The sequence below is a fragment of the Fusarium falciforme genome, chromosome 2 (genome assembly GCF_026873545.1).
Source record: "Fusarium falciforme chromosome 2, complete sequence".
In the NCBI taxonomy this organism is placed as follows: Eukaryota; Fungi; Ascomycota; class Sordariomycetes; order Hypocreales; family Nectriaceae; genus Fusarium; species Fusarium falciforme.
In genome coordinates, this window is record NC_070545.1 from 206,256 (window position 1) to 220,190 (window position 13,935).

The window sequence follows — 13,935 nt, forward strand, 5'->3', positions numbered from 1 at the left end:
ACGTCGTAGGTGAATCATGGGTAGAAGGCTCCACGGCGACGTTCCGATGACCAACAGGCTGGGCAATCCTCGGTCAGTTTGGCGGCGCCTCCTTCTCGATGGGGGGACTTTCTTCAAGGGTCCATATCGTTGCGAGAAGGGTGTGCACCGGGTACGCGACCTCATGTGTCAGTTCCAAGGCCGTGGATGCGTGGGATATGGATCTCAGCGGAGCCGGGGAAAAAGCGGTTATGCCATGAGTTGGAAAGCAAACGCTCCGATTCGAGAGGAAGGAGCGACCCATTGGGAAGGTTGGGGGTTACTGCTGTCTAGTTTACCTGCATCTTACCTACCCAGGTCACCGTCACAACCTTGCATCTTGATAGAGACACGGCCTCGATGCATACGAACCTTACTCAGGTACCAAGGTCCGATGCACAGTCAACGTAAACCCTTGCCCTAGCTGCATCGGCGTGGGCGAGTGAGCGAGTGGGCAGTTGCAAAGCGAGGTTGAGAACCTTGATAGACTATCTGGATGGATCAGAACCGCCAGGCTAGGAAGCGCCAAGACCAATAGGTGAAGGGTCCCCCCTCCCCATTGTGAGCGAGAAGAGAAAAAAACAGGGAATTCTCTGCGGGAATAATTCCTAGTGTCATGCTAGACATGGGATGAGCTTGTTCAAGAAAAAAAGGTTACTTTTATGGATAATTTACGTCGGCGCTGTTCATGCGGGAAGGCGCACACCACATGGTGCGTGGCGCAAGCAGATGAGGCGTCATGGGGAATCGATGAAGCTGAGATGAGATTGATCATCATGGATGTTGGCCGTCATGGACACAAATGTGCTTGAATGGCAATACTGTTGGCTCTGTGCTGTTGGGGGTTGCACAAAGGCATGGCCATGTAGAACTGACCACAATGTAGCCATCTGAACCACCAGAGGTCTTCAATTACCCGGTCAACACAGCACAGCAGCGACACATGGTCTTGTTTCTCAAAGTTTGAAACAAGCCAATTGGTACAAGGCTCGCCCAATTCGGGCAACATGTCTTGTGACATCACCAACAGCAAGATCATCAAGCAGAGTAAAAAGGTGGGAAGAAGTTGATTAATCGAGCTAGCAAGGTGTAGCTGAATCGAACGAAACTACCTAAGTAACGGTGGTGGTGTGAATTGTTGCCATGTCCTTTCTAATCATCCGCTGCTTCGCGATCCCAGGGGCCGACACGACAAAGAACTCCCCTGGATGCCTACTGTACAACCTCGCAGGGTCCCTTACAGGGCCAGAGCAGCCGCGGCGAAGAGGCCGACGACGGGGACCATCTGAATGCCGGCGGCGTTGGTGACGGTGACCTCGGGGGAAGAGGTGGGAGTGCCAGAGGCAGCACCGGTGGCGGGACCCTCGCAGTGCCCTGGATATGTGTTAGCTGATTGCAAGAGTGAGCAATTGAGGAACATACAGTGGTCGCCATGGGGCTCGCAGCCGACGGACTCGGTGGGAGAGGGGGCCAGAGACTCGGTGGCTCCAGCGGAGTGGTCGTGCTCCTCGGTGGTAGCAGCGGCGACGTCAGTACCAGTACGGGGACCCTCGCAGTGCCCTAGAGAGGTTAGAATGGAGACGAGTAAGTGAAGCTGGAGGGATGCGTACAGTGGTCACCGTGGGGCTCACAGCCAACGGACTCGGTAGGAGAGGGGGCGATGGACTCGGAAGTCACAGCGTCGGCGGCAGCACCACCAGAGGTGCGAGCAGCCTCGCAGTGCCCTAGCGATTGTTAGATTGATTGATGTTGCAGAGGGAACAGGGAAGTCGTACAGTGGTCACCATGGGGCTCACAACCGACAGACTCGGTGGGAGAGGGAGCGCGAGACTCGGTAGCACCGGCGGCATGGTCGAAAGTAGTGGTCTTGGCGTCGACCTCGGCGACGGAGGTGCGAGCAGCCTCGCAGTGCCCTGGAGAGATGAGTTAGCATTGGCGCATGGAGAGCGAAGAAGAGAAGACGCACAGTGGTCACCGTGGGGCTCACAGCCGACGGACTCGGTGGGAGAGGGAGCAAGGGCCTCGCTCTCACCGGCCTCGTGGTCATGATCATCGTGATCCTCCTCGTCGGTGGTAGCGGGAGCCTTAGCGGTAGCGAGAGTGGTGCGGGCGGCCTCGCAGTGCCCTGGATTGTTAGATCATGCTGCCAGAAGGGAGTGTCAGAAGGGAAAACAAACAGTGGTCGCCATGAGGCTCGCAACCGACGGACTCGGTAGGGGAGGGAGCCAGAGACTCAGCGGCCATGACGGCGGGGAAGAGGCCCAGGAGGGCGACGGCGAAGGTGGTGGTCTTCATCTTGACTTGTTCTTTGGTGGTGTTGAGGTGTTTGAGAACGAGTGGCTTTTGTCAGAAGGAGACAGCAAGGTGAGGATGAGGATGCAGGAACAACAACGGGAGGCGGCAACGGGTGTGGAGGGGAGCTTTATATGTAGGTCGTAGGTGACGGTGTCAGTGACGGTGCAGTGGCAGCCACTGACAGCTGAAGTGTCAAGGGGGGAGGGGCGTGAGGATTAGTGACTGTGATTCACTGCCTCTCTACGGGATCGCCAAGAGAAGAGATGGAGGCTGCAGCGACTGTATGCATCAAGGTTCGTGGCAATTGGGGCCTGACAAACCGTTTGTGGGCGTGGATACGAGGGGTGTCTTACAACGCTCGAAGCTGAAGATCGGACAAGACGACGTGGGGGGACAATGTTTAGATCCTTGGATACAGTAATTATTCGGCGAGACTACGAGAAATAGAGTAGAGGCTACGGATATAAAGAGAGACATGGGATGGATGGGGTGTGAGTAGTATGCAGCAGGTTGGAATGTGCTCAACGGGAAGAGGACAGGGCCCTTGTATGCTTATGCTGCACAAGGTTGCGAGAACAAAGAACACCGAGTCGGCCATTGGCTCCTCGGTCGAGCCTAGGGTAGATCAGAGACCGGCGTGGAGATGTCGTACAGAGAGAGACGAGAGGTTGTGAGGTCCCCTGTTGGCCCGTGGAGATGCGTGCGTGGGTAAACGAAATCGCGAGGCTTGGTCTTGGCAGGGCCATCAAGGTCCTCACCTTAAATCGACTCAAATCCCGGGCAAGCGAAGCACAAGGACCGGACCCCACTTTTCCCGCGCTTGCCCCGACCGGAAGCTCAGCTGGTGCGCCTTCCCCCACTGTTCGTGTTCCTGCTCTTGTGTGTGTGCCCCTCCACAAACGCTGGAAGCGGCGACTCGCCAAAAAGACCATCTCATGCCAAGTCTCTCATCCAAAGGAACCTCAGGCCACCGACCGAAAAACGTACCAGCAGTTGACAGAACAAAAAGGTTGGGCCGCTGTGAGGCTCGGGCTTTAGAGTGAAAGTGTTGGATATTATCTCTCGACTGGTTTGCATGATGCAGAGCCGTCTTGTCTCTCTTCCTCTTTCTCTTTTTTTTCCCCTGCACGCACACCTTGAACATCTCTCCAGGTTCGTCGTCGCTTACCCCGTCCCCCGTTGGTGGAACGGTTCACGGCTCGCGGGATACAACCGACCAGCATCAACCCTGTCAACCTTGTAACCTTGATAAACTAACCGTGGCGTCCAGGGCAGAGTACATAGTCGTTTTTCCTCGAGGCCCTCTTTTCTCGCTCATCACGTAAAGTCATATTACAGACAGGAGCCTCCGTATTGGGCTCTGGACTTTGTGGTTGTGATCAAGAAAAAAACATCCCACCTCAATCAATCATCACCATGAGACTTCAGCTCGCCTCCACGGCGCTCCTTTCGTCCACCACCCTGCTGCTTCTCTCCATCGGCCCCTTATGCACGGCTGCGGACGCCAACGAGGCCGAGAACATCAAGGTTGAGTCTGCCACGAATCAAAATGGGCCTGACGTCGCCTCCGACCTGGTTTGTCCTCTTTTCTCTTTTATCCCGTCCCCACCCTTTCACCACCACCACCACAACCGCAATGTCATTTACTCAGATGGCGACGACAACAGAAACAACCTTGCAACCTCAGCTAACATATACGTCATTACAGTCTGGCACCCTGAGCTCTCCTATTGAGGTGGTCCACGAAGTTGTTGTCACTCTGGAGCAGTTCGCCGGAGAGCCCAACACGCCTCGCCATGCAGAGGCCAAGAAGAAGCTGATGGGCAACATGGCCCGGGATGCTGGTACCTGGAACAAGAATCATCCCCGACATCGCCTTCTCGATGCTCTTTACGGATTCAGCAAGTACCATGAGCGTCAGAAGGTTGAGCTTGATCGGTTCGAAGGCTTTTACAAGCATGTCACAAAGGCTCAGCGAGCTGTAAGCAAACTCTGTGCCTGAAAATTCTGTTTGATTTTCTAACCCTTGCACGCGACCAGTTACTTGAAAAAGAACTTCAGTACTCCAAGAAGTTTGCCCGCTTTGATACTCTCCTCACCAAGAACCAGGACCTTTGCAACCGTATTGTCCAGAATGCCATGGAGTATTACGAAATTGGCCAGGACGAGTTCCAGAAGCATGCCAAAGAAATTGAGGCTTCCGGAAAGACTGCCGACCGGATCTCTGTCTCTCAGGCTCTGAAGCATTATGTCCGTGACTGGACTGAGGAGGGTGCTTCCGAGAGGAATGGGCCCTTTTCTTGTCTGATCAAGACCCTGGAAGGTTTCTTCCCTGAGCGAGATGGAGCTGCTCCTGTCAAGGCATTGGTTCCAGGATCTGGTCTTGGCAGGCTGGGCCATGATATTGCCAGACTCGGAGGTAAGATCCATGTTGTATTTTTATGGTTACTCTCTAACAACGCATCTAGGCTTCGAAGTGACCATGAACGAGTGGTCCATGTACATGAACCTCGCCTACCGCCTTGTCGAAGCTAACAGAGCCCGCAACTCCATGTCCTGGCACCCCTTTGTTGAGGGCTGGTCACACCACATTTCCGAAGCAGACATGACCCGAGAACTTCTCTTCCCCGATGTTGGCATCAACGCTAGCTCTGTAGTCCTCGTTGAGGGCGACTTTACTACCGCTTTTATTGGCAAGAGGGGCAAGTTCGACGTCGTTGTCACATACTTTTTCATCGACACTGCCCGAAACCTCATGAGCTACCTCGACACAATCAAGAAGGTGCTCAAGACCGGTGGTCACTGGATCAACCTTGGACCTCTCCTCTATGGATCTGGTCCGTACGTGCAGCTGTCACTGGATGAGGTGCTGAGGATCACCGAGGTCATGGGCTTTGAGTATCTTGACACGGATGAATCATGTGGGCCTCTGACATTGCCGGAGAGAAAGGTTAGGAGCATGGAGGCTGTCTACGGATTCAACAACAAGGCCTTGACCAAGAGCGCGTACAATGCGCAGTTTTGGGTTGCTAAGAGGTCTATGAAGGACTAAGGTCTGGGGTTGGAAAGTAGATATTTCTTGTACATGTACATTTGCATCAGGTCTAGAGCGATAGACAAGGCATTTGGGATACTTTCCTGTTGTGGCCGTAGTGAACCTTTGTTCGTAGAGTTGCTGGCAGACTTTCCTTTGCATGACGGCCGAGAGTGTTAACCATAGCAGCAAAGAGTACGACTTTTAACACTGCAACAGCATTGGAACCTAAGCTCAGAACTCGGTATTGATTTAAGGCACCTGATTTATGCCAACAGCGGCGAAGATAAAGAGATCAACAGAGGGCAAGTGGTAGCCCAGATGGCCTGTTGGACTTTGTTTTCGAGTTGAAAAGGCTTTCAATCCAAACATTGGCATCTGGTCAGGTACAATGGCTCTCTCTGGTACCAAATCCCCCATCCTTTTAACTTCATCCTAGATACTAAGAGCCACGCCTGCCCCGAGAGGCATTCATTGCCCAATTTCCCATCTCATTCCCAGACCATAGCTAGCTTCCACACGTACTTGTTTCATAACCTGCATGGTAAAAGCTGTGCCGCTTCTTCTTCCAACTTCATTGAACATAATTAATAGGCGTAAAAATTAACCGCCTCGTTATCCGATGCCCTGATCTTCTTGTTCGCCCTTTTTAACACAAACTTCATCACCCAAGCCGTCGCCACAACGCCCATGGAGAAGACGATGCTCGCAATCATAGCCAGACGGAACAACGGCGCATCGCTATCTGGCCAAAGGTAAGGAGTATAGACAAATGAGAGATTACCTAGAGTGTTGACAATGGCAATCGCTGCTGCTTTTTTCTCGTCTGTCTGACCGAGAGTTGCAGATGTCCAGGCGATGTTGATGTTATTTACTCCGTATGTGGCGCCGACGAAGAGGACCATGGCAAAGTATCGTGCTCCGATGTTGTGGGTTCCAGTAGCTACAGCAAAGCCAATGCTCGCGATGAGCTTTGAGATGGTGATGTGCCATGTCCGTTCGTTGCGACGACCAGATGAGTATGAGACGAGGATTGATGTAGCTGTCGCGATGAGGAATGGGGGACAGGTAAGGACGAGAGTGATGGTGGTGTTGAAGCCGAGGGACTTGACAGCGGTGGGCATGTAGTTCTTGAAGCCATTGGCAGAGAGATGGAGATTTCCTTGCAGCGCAAAGATCCAAGTCCGGTAGTCCTTAACAGCATCCCAGAGACCCGACCAACTGCCTGTAGCGGGTCGCTTCTCGGTCGTGTCGTTGGCAATTCTAGAGTGGGCGAGTTGGCGCTCTTCTTGGCTGAGCCAACGTGTCTGGAGGGGAGCGTTGGGGAGCATGAAGAAGGCGATTACGGCGACTCCCACTATGGGAGGTTAGATGGTAAAGTGAGAGGGGGTGTGGTTACTTACCAGTGATTACACCTTGGATGAGGAAGAGCCAGCGCCATCCTTCTAGACCGTATCGTCCGTCGAGACCAGCAAAGACACCTGCTGCGATCAAGCCGGAGAATGAACTCGCGAGGAGATTGCCCGTGTAGAATATTGCTAGTCTAGTCGCCGTCTCTTTTCTGTTGTAGAAGAGACTGACAAGGTAACAGGCACCAGAGTAGAAGGGAGCTTCAGTCATACCGAGGATGAGTCTGGAGACGGATCATATTAGTACGCTCTCTCTGAATAGGGTTTCTGAACTTACCTGCAAGCTAGCATGCCATGATAACTCTTGACAACGCAGATAAGAGTCGATACAATCGCCCACGCCATCATCCACCCGGACATGTACCAAGAGGGTCTGATGCGGGTGATCAAGACATTAGATGGAATCATGCCGGTGATGTATCTATACGAGTTAGCATTTTCAACCTGCAGACTGCGTATTTACTCACCCGACGAAGAAGATGCTGACGCAGGTGTTGTACTGGGATCCAACCATGCCAAGATCCTTATCCAGGCCGTTGAGTTTCCCGTTGACGATGGCGTTTCGATCGAGAAAGTTTAGAAAGTACATGATCCAGAGAATAGGCTAGACAGCTGTCAACATAGTCACAGCTGTGCAATTTACAAGCAAACTCACCATCAAGTACATGTCGAGCTTCTTGACGAGGGCAATCTCCTTTGGGTCCGTCTTGGCGTGGGACCCAAACTTGTCGTGCTGCTCTACGTCAGTGGATTTCATCATGTCTTCTTGAAAGTCAACATGATCAACTGTCGCTTCATCCTTGGGATTGACATTGTTGGTTGCTGTTTCTTGAGTAGCCATTGTGATAATTCTAGGAGGGTGGCGATGAGGACGGTGAGGTTTACCCGTAACCGATGGACACAACATTGATATAGTTCATCTGGCTATAGACGTATAAAAACTACCCAAGCTCTACAAACTATACATTCTCCTAGTAATGGCCCTCTCATCATAGAGACGCCATAGCTGCATTACCCCATGGGGAAGGCCTGCAACCATGATAGCGTCGCGAGGGAGCAAAACTGCGTCTACAGCCGCTTTTCCGAAGCCCCGTCTACAGCCTCAATCGAGATTGAGTTTACAGGAGAGATAGCCGATAACTCTTGTGATGGAAACGGAGCATGAGCGGAAAAGCGGCGCAAATCCGACTTGGTCATGGTGGATCCGTCGCCCCCATTGGAGGCTTTTTGCATTCTACCCCGCGTCGTGTCGGATAAAGAAGCGTCTGGCATACGATCGGCGAATCGATAGGGTAGGATAAGGTGTGAAGCTGGGATTCGTTGGGGCTGAGATTGTATGTGCCGGATAAAGACGTGATACCAAGAGGTGTCCGTCCTTTGCCGGGTCCTGCAACACCTCGGATATCATTCCGGGATCAGCGGGTCGCCGTTGGAACCGGATCTCTGAGATATATAGAGCAAAGGCATTCTATTGGGAGTTGCCTTCAACATGTGCTTACCTGTTTTCGACAAGGCAGACAGACATCATGACCATCAGACACGACGTGAACGGCTTCGAGGCGGCCAGGACGCCGCCCATCCAGTCTTTTGACCTCCAGGCCAAGATGTTTACGCTTGATGAGATGATCAAGCGGAGGGCTTCGGAGCTGCAGGATGCTCCGTTGCTCGGGTTTCCTGAGGCGGGGGTTGATGATTACAAGGAGCACAGCGCGATTGCGATTGACAGATACGCCGACGCTGCCGTCGCAAAGCTTCAGAAGATGGGTCTCAAGTCTGTGGTGAGTATAAGTGTATTTCTGATGGTGATTGAGACTTACTGGTGTAGGATCCTACTCTTGAGAAGGCTCCTGTTGTTGGCATGCTCGCCCAATCTGGTATTCACATTGTCATCCAGATCATCGCTCTTAACCGGCTTGGATATTCTTCGTTTTTGATCTCTACTCGACTTGCTTGTCCAGCAATTACACAGTTGCTCGACCTGGCTGACTGCCACACCATTCTCACCACACCCAACTTCCACCCAGTCCTAAAGGAGGTCCAACAGAACCGACCACTCGAGATTCTTCCACTGCTGCAACACTCAGACTACTGCAACTACGACGCACCGAGGTTTGCTCGCGACTACAACCCAGACGCCGAGTCCCGCAAGGTGGCAGTCATCATCCACTCATCCGGCTCAACCGGTCTTCCCAAGCCCATCTACCTGACCAACAGAAGCTGCATCGCTGCATTTTCCACAAACATGGATATGCGAGGTTTGCTCACTTCGCCCATGTTTCACAGCCACGGCTTCTACGAGATTTTCCGGTCCATCTACTCTGGAAAGCCACTCTACTTTTGCAACTACAACTTGCCTTTGACGAGGGAGTCGATCATCCAGATGATTGACACGGTTCAGCCCGAGATTCTTCACTCGGTTCCGTATGTCATCAAGTTACTTGCTGAGACTGAGGAGGGTATCCGTGTTTTGGCTGGTGTCAAGCTGGTTCTTTATGCTGGAAGTGGTTGTCCTGATGATCTTGGAGATCGACTGGTAGAGAATGGAGTCTACCTGGTTGGCAACTACGGAGCGTGAGTGACAGAGAACCAGTGCTTATGAGTATGCTTACTCTTTGACAGAACTGAAACGGGCAGACTCATGAATTCGACACGCCCAGAAGGCGACAAGGAGTGGAGCTATCTTCGTTTCTTGCCCCAAGCTGAGCCTTATTGCCTCATGGACGAAGTCGCCCCTGGCCTTTACGAATGCGTTGCCCTGGACGGTCTCCCATCAAAGAGCACCATCAACTCTGACGACCCGCCTAATTCATTCCGCACACGAGATCTCTTCACTCGACACCCGACACGACCTAAGCTCTGGAAGTACGCCTGCCGTCTCGACGATCGCTTCACTCTTATCAACGGCGAAAAGGTTCTCCCCCTGCCCATCGAAGGCCGAATCCGACAAGAAGAGATTGTCAAAGAGGCCATCGTCTATGGTGAGGGACGAAGTTATCCTGGAGTCTTGATCGTCAAGGCTGATAGGGCTGCTGAAATGTCTGACGAAGAGTTCCTCGAACGCATCTGGCCTGCAGTGGAAGACGCCAATTCACGAGCCGAGTCGTTCTCCCGAGTGCCCAAGGAGTTGGTGATTATCGTTCAGGCGGATACGGCATATCCAAGGACGGACAAGGGAACTTTTATCCGTGTTCCCGTGTATCGCCAGTTTGAAAAGGAGATTGAGGCTGCTTATGCCGCCTACGAAGGACAAGGCGAGCAACAAGGGGCTTTGCTGCTCGAAGGCGAAGAGCTGGAGACGTACCTCATCCGCCAACTCAACGAAAAATGCGGCGCCAAGCTCTCTTCTCCGGAGGAAGATTTCTTTGCCTCTGGCGTTGACAGTCTGCAGTGCATCCAGATGTGGAGTCTGATCAAGAGAGAGATTGATCTCGGTGGTAGACAGTCTCAGCTGGGACAGAATGTTCTCTATGAGACGGGCAATGTGAAGCTTCTTGCTCGTCATTTGGAGAAGTTGAGGACGGGTGAGGATAGTGAGGCTGAGGATCAGTTGCAGGTTATGAAGAACTTGGTTGCCAAGTACTCTTCGTTCAAGCCTCATGTTGCTGGATCTGCTCCACAGCCTGAGAAGGAGCTTGTGGTGAGTATCTCTTCTTTTCGATTCACATTTCACAGGGCTAACTAGTATCTTAGCTTCTTACTGGTGTTACAGGAGCCTTGGGAGCTCATGCACTTGCTCAACTGACTGCACGACCCAGTGTCGGAGCCGTATGGGCCATGGTTCGAGCATCCAACGAGGCCGCAGCCTCTGACAGAGTCGACAGCTCCCTTGCGACTCGTGGATTAACCTTGACTCAAGAGCAGAGGAGCAAGGTCGTTGCCCTGCCTTGCGATTTGAGCAAGCAAGACCTTGGTCTCGGAGAGTCCAGAATTCAAGAGCTGAGCACCAAGTTGACGACAGTCATCCACAGCGCCTGGGCCGTCAACTTCAACATTTCCGTCTCAAGTTTTGAGGATCAGCATATCAAGGCCGTGCACAACTTGATCCAACTCACTCTTTCAGTGCAAACCCCTCGACCTGCCCGGTTTTTCTTCTGCTCTTCAGTGTCATCGGCAGGAGGTACACCTCGACCTGGTTCTGTTCTCGAGTCTTATGTCCCATCACCTGCCCATGCTCAGCACACTGGATACGCGCGCTCAAAGTACGTTGCGGAGCATATCACACGAAATGCCATGAAGGATGCTGGTGCGCCTGCGAGGGTTCTTCGTATTGGACAGTTGGTTGGTGACACGAACGTTGGAGAGTGGAATACTACCGAGGGTATTCCTTTGATGATTCAGACGGCCGAGACCCTCGGTGCTCTTCCCGCTCTGAACGAGGTGAGTTCATGGTTGAAAAATTCTATGCGCTGTTACTGACATCTTGCTAGGAAATGACTTGGCTCCCCGTGAACCTCGCTGCCAGCGCCATCCTCGACCTGGCCAACCTCGGCGCCAACGCACCCGCTGACCGAAGTCTTGACGCGGACCTAGTATACCACGTCATAAACCCCAAGCGCTTCCACTGGTCCCGAGATATGCTCCCCTCCATGACCAGCGCAGGTCTCAAATTCGAAACCCTCCCCACGAGTGAGTGGATGGACAGATTGAGGAACTCTGACCGAGACCCCTCAAAGAACCCGCCGATCAAGCTACTAGATTGGTTCGAGGGCAAGTACGGTCCCAAGGCTGCCTCTTCTGCTGAGAAGGGAAGCTTGGATTATCTGACTGAAAAGTCGAGGGAGGATAGTGAGACGCTGAGGAGCGTTCCTGATGTTACTGATGTCAAGTATGTTGGGATGATGCTTGGACGATTAAAGGCACGATGGGAAGAGAACAGGGCTCGACTATAATTGGTTTACTGGGTGTAGAATATGATGTTTAAATGCAAGCTATGTTACTGTCTTGATAATGCAGCAAATACTATCTAAGTTAAATGCTTGTCTATAATGCATTCTATCCTGCTGTTGATGCATGTTACCAGCCTGAGCTGGGTTCAGTTGTTCAGCCAAAGCTCAAATGATGAATAAATCCAAGCAAACAAGCCTCATGTCCAATGCCTAAGCCTCCTCGCAGTCATCTTCAATCTGGACCTCGCGCTCCGACAGATGAGGGTTTCTAAGGGCCAATGCAAATACAACCATGGGAATACAGACACACATCCCAGCAATGCAAAGGAGTTTCTGAACCGAGCTGTAACTGTCGATGATGGCCGTTCGAATCTCTGTACCGACTGGGTAGTCAGGTACAATAGAGAATGGTGAGTTGTAGATGGCCTCTGCCAGCGTCTTGTTTGACTGAAAGTCTAGGTTTGACTTTAGAGTTCCGTATAAGGTTTGAGTCCAGATGGCGCCGGATAGACAGGTTCCAAAGGCGCTGCCGACGTTGTAGAAGGAAAGGTAAAGGCCTGTGAGAATGGCCACATGCTCGCGAGATGCAGACGCCTGAATCGACGCTTGAGTTGGATAGGCAAAGAACCCACCAGCCACTCCGAGAAGAACCTGTGCCGCGATGATTCCATACTGCGAAGTCTTGGAAGGGTCGCCGGGATATGCAATGAGAACGCCAAATGCAACCATGAAAAGGCATGTTCCTCCAACGATGATGAACTTGAGGCGACGAATCTTGAAAATGACGAGACCGGCAAGAACTCCAGTTATGACGCCAAAGAATGAGAAGAATGACAAAATGCGGGTCGCATTCTCGACCGAAAAATCAAATGCAACGATGAGAACCGTGTAGAGATAGTTACCCTGGGTATACCATGCAAAGTTGAGCAGACTCCGAACAGCCAAGGCGGACCAGACGCCTCGATCACGAAGGAGATGAAAGGGGATAAGGGGATGCCTTGCGCCTCGCTGTTCCCAAAGGACGAATGCGATGATGGAACAAAGACCCAGAGTTAGAGGGAGAATGATGTACCAGCTGCGCCAGTGGCTCACTGTTCCTCCGGCGACAGTCAGAGGGGCCAGAATGAGGGAGAAGGCAGAGACGAGAGTGAGGAGGCCGACGACGTCGAGCTGGTCGAAGAGATTAGATCGGCCCTCGTTGGTTCGCAGCGAAACCAGCGGTGCAGTCTCCTCGCTCTCTTTACCATCTTCAGTTTCCCAGGTGCGACGCTCAAGGAAGTAGAGACAAGATAGGAGGGGAAGTGAAGCGATGGGATAGATGATTGCCCACATTCCAATACCCCAGCGCCAGGATGTCGCGCTCAGAACCGCCGAGGTAATATTTCCGCTGATCCAAGTGTTGATAAGGAAAGGAATAGCGGGAAGATAGCTGAAAAAGACGCGCGCTCGCATGGACGAAAAGTCGGCGATGAGAACTTCCATGAGGAGGACGATGCACGTGTATCCGGCCTGGTAGATCATGGACCCAGTGCAAAACACCTCAACAGATTGCGCACTCGCTTCGATGGCAATTCCGACCGTGTACAAAATGGTAGAAATCGCAATAACCTCAAAGCGACCGAGCACGTCAGCAACCTTGGCAGCCGTCGGCTGAACCGCCACAGCAATGACACTCCTCAAGACGTTAATAGTGCTGAGGTACGAGTGCAGATGAAAGCTCGAAGTCGCGTAGGGCTGGTACGCGGAGCGCACCTGGCTCTCGAGACCATAGGCGTACCCGACAATGAAGATGCCGACGAACAGCCAGACGCGATGAGCCGTGGTGAGGTTCTTGGAGACGACGGCCATGCGGGCGACGCCGGCGGATAGCCTCTTGTCTTGGGCGCGGCTACCGTCGCTTTCGGGTCGGTGAGGTAATAAACTCGACGAAGCCGAGGTATCTCCCACGGCGGCGCCTAAAAGGGGCGTCGCTTCAGACGATGAACTCATGGTTTGTAGCGTGTTTGTCTGATCCTATAGGGACGTGGACCCCTGTTGTTTGATGTAGGAGAGAGAAATGTACCCGACAAAGAGGCTCAAGGCTGAAAGCGTGTCATCTGATGGAAGATGAGGCAGCAGGGCACACAGCCTTCTTTGCTGCCTGCCTGTGTGATTGCCTGACATGGTCCTGTGACACCCAGCAAGGCGCCGACTCGGGGGCCATCTGATAAGATACCCAATAGCGGCGGATCTAGCCGCGGGCCAAGTGGGGCTGCCAAAGGGAATGAATTGCAAACTTGACAGAGATAACGCC

General features: G+C 52.6%; 4 protein-coding genes and 1 pseudogene across 5 annotated transcripts, besides 1 other annotated feature; 2 read left to right on the top strand and 3 right to left on the bottom strand.

Moving 5' to 3' along the window:
• Positions 1–1,255: 1,255 nt before the first annotated feature.
• NCS54_00198800 (Hypothetical protein) lies at positions 1,256–2,313 on the bottom strand (the record flags this gene model as incomplete). Its single annotated transcript, XM_053147600.1, has 6 exons — positions 1,256–1,392; positions 1,441–1,578; positions 1,629–1,742; positions 1,794–1,931; positions 1,985–2,143; positions 2,196–2,313. The coding sequence occupies 6 exons, from the start codon at positions 2,311–2,313 to the stop codon at positions 1,256–1,258; spliced, it is 804 nt and encodes a 267-aa protein (XP_053003575.1).
• A 1,416-nt stretch (positions 2,314–3,729) lies between these two features.
• NCS54_00198900 (Hypothetical protein) lies at positions 3,730–5,365 on the top strand (the record flags this gene model as incomplete). Its single annotated transcript, XM_053147601.1, has 4 exons — positions 3,730–3,888; positions 4,022–4,294; positions 4,354–4,732; positions 4,782–5,365. The coding sequence occupies 4 exons, from the start codon at positions 3,730–3,732 to the stop codon at positions 5,363–5,365; spliced, it is 1,395 nt and encodes a 464-aa protein (XP_053003576.1).
• Positions 5,366–5,934: 569 nt separating this feature from the next.
• On the bottom strand, positions 5,935–7,597 carry NCS54_00199000 (MFS domain-containing protein; the record flags this gene model as incomplete). Its single annotated transcript, XM_053147602.1, has 5 exons — positions 5,935–6,704; positions 6,751–6,980; positions 7,034–7,177; positions 7,224–7,360; positions 7,412–7,597. The coding sequence occupies 5 exons, from the start codon at positions 7,595–7,597 to the stop codon at positions 5,935–5,937; spliced, it is 1,467 nt and encodes a 488-aa protein (XP_053003577.1).
• A 676-nt stretch (positions 7,598–8,273) lies between these two features.
• On the top strand, positions 8,274–11,645 carry NCS54_00199100 (annotated as a pseudogene). Its single transcript has 5 exons — positions 8,274–8,534; positions 8,582–9,327; positions 9,376–10,393; positions 10,447–11,133; positions 11,184–11,645.
• Positions 8,274–11,645: a sequence feature.
• Positions 11,646–11,852: 207 nt separating this feature from the next.
• On the bottom strand, positions 11,853–13,631 carry NCS54_00199200 (Hypothetical protein; the record flags this gene model as incomplete). The annotated part of the gene is made up of 1 exon (XM_053147603.1): positions 11,853–13,631. One exon carries the CDS (start codon positions 13,629–13,631, stop codon positions 11,853–11,855), a length of 1,779 nt encoding a protein of 592 aa, XP_053003578.1.
• Between the last annotated feature and the right edge of the window lie 304 nt (positions 13,632–13,935).